At 41.2% G+C, this 5,142-nt stretch overlaps 1 protein-coding gene across 1 annotated transcript in view; it reads left to right on the top strand.

The window, feature by feature from the left end:
- The window catches only part of EXOC4 (exocyst complex component 4), a 473,947-nt gene that overhangs the window by 166,121 nt on the left and 302,684 nt on the right, over nucleotides 1–5,142 (top strand). Inside the window, exon 11 of the mRNA XM_009328697.1 lies at nucleotides 672–760. Coding sequence (XP_009326972.1) covers nucleotides 672–760 — 89 coding nt within the window. The remainder of the gene's footprint in view (nucleotides 1–671; nucleotides 761–5,142) is intronic.

A 5,142-nucleotide genomic window follows, 5' to 3' on the forward strand; every position in this document is an offset into this window, starting at 1 on the left:
TCCTTGACTAGTGTAAGCACTGCTTAGCAACAACTAAAACATCGGTGTGTTATCAATATTATTCTCATCCTAAACCCAAAACACAGCACTGTACCAGCTACTAGGAAGAAAATTAACTCTATTCCAGCTGAAACAAGGACAGTATCAATGGCAAAAATCACGTTTATGGGGCTACAGTAGTTGGAAAATATTTGTCTCTGCCTCTTAGGTTGGTCCTTGTGGAGTATTAGAGCAATATGATAAATACTTAATAATTTTATTGCTCCCTAGTTTCCAGGAGAATGTTAGCTTTTAATTTGTACATATAGGTCAGTTAGGAATTTAGACGGTGCTAGCCTATGGCTTTGGTTTGGATTTTACCAGTTTTTGGGGCCATTCCTACATAAATGCCTGGGTGCTCCCAGCTGATAGAGCAGAGGAGCATCTCTGTGCTTTGCGGGCAGGTCTGTGTCATGGGTGGCTGTTGCTACAGCTGTATTGATCGGAGGTGGCAGAATGTGGTGCATCAGTGATGGAGTTTTATAGGAAAAATGTGCTTTTGTCTGCCGTGATAATTTTTCTCCAACATGCAGGGAAGTCCTTTTTGTTTAGAGCTGACTGGTGCTTACAAGAAGGATGCTTCTATGGATGGCTAACTGACTGGATTTATTTTTATTTTTTTTTAATTATAGGTTTGAGTCCTCCTCCCATGCTATTAGCATGAGTGCCTATTTGCGTGAGCAGAGAAGGGAACTGTACAGCAGAAGTGGAGAACTTCAAGGTGGGGAAACAGATAATGTGCTGTTTTGGATAATTCTCTTTTGCAGGAGCTTGAATATCCTGTCCATGCTACGTCAGGGTATTAATACCTCTCTACTTTGCCACACAGGCTGTCTAAATCTCTCCAGTTTTTAAGCTCTGTTTATTTATTCTTACTACGTTGTGAAGCGGCAGGGTTTCTCTTTATTCCCTCTGCATTTTCAGCTAGAGGTTGAGGTCTTAAAAGATACTCATAAAACAATGGGTGAAATACAATCAATCTCACCCACTCATCCACTGCTTTTGGATACTTGGAGCTAATGTCTGCTGCCTTATCTGCAGTTTGTTTCCTTATATCATATGCTGAATGTGATACTTACCCTGGATTGCTTTGGGAGCTAAGCTCAGTCGTCTCCTATTTGAAGTTGCAAGTTTCTGTTGTATGGACTAAAGTGACCAGTTCTTTGTCTTTTGTATAACACTTGAAGATGAAGAGTTGCAGAGTGTTTGAAAATGCTGAATTTGAAGAGTTGGACTACTCTTGCTGGTTTATATTGCTTGTGGCAAGTGCTGTGTATACACAGAGAAGTGTCCTTTCCTCTGAGCATGGCATCATTTCATGTTTTTTTCCTGAATGGTCTAGTTCACAAAAGTGTTGGTTTTGGGAGCAAAATCAAGGGAAGATCTTAAGGCTGTCCTGGTAAGGTATAGCAGGACTAAATTCTTTTGTATCATCTAGTCAAGTTCCTTACTGGGCTAATCATAACAAGAAAACAATATATACTCTTCAAATGTTAGTGATGGACAAGGGTAGAATTTCTCCTTGAAATCTTACCCATGATAATTTTCAGTTGGCTTTTAATAGAGGATGTTTTATAATTTACAAAGAGAATTTTTGGATGACTTTGTGTTCACTTCCTCCTTTTGTAACTTAGTTGTCCTCAGCAACAAGTTAAACCCACAACAGTTGGAAAAGAAGCCTTGAGAGACATACAGTGTTCTTGTGGACAGATTGCTTCACTTCGGTGACTCTACAGAGATGATCTTAGTATTGATGATTACGGATATAATGATTCACTCTATGGTGAATATTCAGATACTTCTGGATGGACTGTGAAGGAAGAATCTGAGATAAAGATGTACTGAAGTTGACAGTTGTCCACGCTACGATCTGACAACATATAGGAATAAAGTAAAGTGGAGATACCTGTCTTTTAAATTATGGTATCACCATTTACGCACACTTGGAAGGTGTTTAGCTTGCAGCTCTTTACCTTTTGAGACTCAGGTTCTCACCTTCAAAATCTGTCTCATGCTCTTGTGCCCAGGATTAACTGAAAGAAGTTACCCAGTTCAGTAGGATGTTGTAAAGTGTAAGCTGTTATACTGCACCATCATTTTCTTACACCAGTGGGCAGTAGGATTTTAAGTAGTTGCTTCTCCACAGTTAATAGCTCTATGTTACAAACTGCATGGGACAAATGTGGGTTCAAAGCCAAGAGTTTTGAAGCTGTTGAGAGCACTAAGTTCGGAGCAGTGATGGGGCCATCAGGGAGCCTGCAACACTTCCCTCAAAAATGTCAGGTCTCTTTGGGGTGAGTCTTGTTGCCTTCTGTCGTTTCCAGTTGCCTCCACACCCTGACCTGACCAGTTGTCCATGTTGCTTTAAAAACACAGTAGAGAACAGTACTGACTCACTCCACGTCCATGTCTTCTTCCAGGTACCTTGTGGCTGAGATGGTTTTGTGGTTGCTGTTGCTGTTAGGCTGAACTGAGGATTTGTTTTTAAATAGCTCCTTTCCTGGGTTCAGAACTCGTTACTGATGGGCACAGCCAGATTTCATGAAAGAGCGATTTCTTATTGATATAGGACAAATCTTGAGGCAGCATTTGTCATCCTTTTCAAGAGAGGAGGATGCAAAAGAGAGCTATGCAGACTTCCAGCTGCTGAGCTAGCGCGGGGTTGGAAAGAACAAAGCCTACGGGCTGACAAAGAAGTGAAGGACAAAATACAGGCATTAGTGAGGATAGGGATAGGGACAAGATTATATTGCCCTTTCTGGATGAATTGGAAGAGCTTGAACATGATGCAATAGGTGACAAAAAGTCAATGTAGGGAGTCAATAGGGACAATAGATGAGATGATTTTGCTGAGAAATCTTTGCAGTTTTACCATCAAGAAAAGTTTCCCTTTGAACTTTATCTTAAAAATGTACTGTCCTCTCTTTCTATTATAAGCTGCTGTTCCCTTTTAGGTAGCTCATTCATCTTCCCGAATCCCAGACCACAGCAAGATCTGCATTTTTATTTTTTTTTTTTTTACCCTTTTTAAAGAGAAATACAATTTAATTGTTCAATCAGGTTACTGGCAGGCAGGCATGTGACACTATTCTGTGAATGCCACACAGTTTCTCTTCCTGGCAGCCTTATCCACAGGGATGATTTTTCAGTGGCAGCAGGGGGAGGGTGGCTTGTAGGAAATCTTTTCCCTGAAAGGATCTTCAAAGAAACATATGCGTTAAAAAAAAAAAAAAAAAGAACTTATAAAAGTTTGGCTCATGCTAACTTTTTGAAATAAGATTTTAATTTAAATAGCCTTAAAATGTGTGAAGATCAGAGTGGTGCTTTGTCATTAACCTCTTTCATTTGGACTGAAATAGTTCAGTGCATAAGGCACACGTTATCCCTCAGTGGGAGAAAGGGACCTGCTGTAAGTGATTTAGAGATGGAAGGATTAATTCCTGTGTCTTACTCCACTGAAACTGGAGGAGGAAGACTTAGGCCATGTATTTTTCCCTTGAAGTTGGACAGACAAGTTGTTTGACAATTGTCATTAAAAAGCTGTGGGGGGGGGAAGCAAGTACATAACTGAAATATCTCCTTCTAGACTAACACAGATGTGGTGCTCCAGGTTGTTATCAGAAGTACAATGTCAGAGGTGGTTTCTTCTGTATAAAACAGATAATGATCATCATTAAGCTTCTAATTTCTTGTTTTCCCCCAAGAGCACGTCTTGGCCATGTGCTGGCTGGGCAATTTACGTTTTCCTTGTTGGAGCCCTCCTGCCATTTGTCAAATATGATGTTCTTTTTATAGACTGTCTTAAATAATGGGGGTATATTTTAAAAACAAATAAGTTTATTCTATGAGCACCTGAATGACTCAAGCCTTTCTCATCTCAGATGTGTTTTCTTTTCTCCTTTAACGCCCTTCCTTCATTAACCACACTTCTCACCATGTCTCTAAACCTGCTTCATACCCCTCACTTCTTTCTTCCTGGCACCCACCAGTGCCTGCCGATGTCCCCAAACCACGCAAGTAAGCAAAAAGCAGCATGTACCACGGCTGGATCAAGCGAAGTATGTATTGAGCAAGCAGCCCCATGCCGTGGAAGCAAATGGGCTGATTGCTGTCTGGCTGGTTGGTCCAACAGCATGGAGAGCTAACGTGTCCTCACTGCAGCTTTTCCTTCCGTGGAGGCACACGTTTATCCTGTTTTGTCTGCACAGCTGTCTGTTTTCATAAAACCTCTAAGAATTTACTGCTTTTAAGATCTGTGCCTCTGCCACGTTTGGCAGAAATCGGCTCACGAGCTCAATTGTTGTGAGGATGGGACAGCCAGCTGGACAGACAGAAGATCAGATAACTCTTATTTTCATGGGAAACTAGGCTAAAATGTTGCTGTATTTCACTGCAGAGGTGGTTGCTTGTCGCTGACTGGTGGAATGAATCCCATGCACGCACCTTATTTCATTCCACTGCTGCCTTCAATTACCAATGATCTCTTGGGAATAAAAGGAAAAATGTGGTTTCTTGCCATTGAGGGAGGTCAAGGACTGCAGGAGGGGACAGTGGATGGCAGGAGGGTATCACTGGGGCTGCACAGCAAGGCAAGAGGCAGTCTACAGGGGCCTTGAGGTTTTTTTCATTAAATTGAATGTAACTCGTATCTGGAAAACATGGTTTCAAGCAAAAATGAAGAGAGAGACCACTACTATTCTGGATAGTATCTATGCATGTCTGGATTTTTGATTGAGTACTCTGGTAATGTTTTTTAAAAGCACTGACCCGAGTTCTAATTTCATTGTACTGAGCATGCTACATACGTGATCTGTGCATTGTATATGCCTGAAAGGATTAGTTTTCACATGATCTAGCAGACTTCACCAGCACAGTTGCCTTGCACAAGTGCCTTGAAATCTGGCTTCCAGGGCTTTACATGTCTACATTTTGTGTGGCTGGGGCTGGAGCAAAGGGGCAGTGGCAGGAACTGGATTCTTGGAGATGCCAGTCAATTGAAAAAAAAATTAAGAAATAAATAAATGCAAGCCAACAACATAGAATCATAGGATCATTAAGGTTGGAAAAGACCTCTAAGATCATCAAGTCCAACCATCAACCCAA

This window comes from Pygoscelis adeliae, unplaced genomic scaffold, assembly GCF_000699105.1.
Source record: "Pygoscelis adeliae isolate BGI_AS28 unplaced genomic scaffold, ASM69910v1 Scaffold207, whole genome shotgun sequence".
Classification (NCBI taxonomy): Eukaryota; Metazoa; Chordata; class Aves; order Sphenisciformes; family Spheniscidae; genus Pygoscelis; species Pygoscelis adeliae.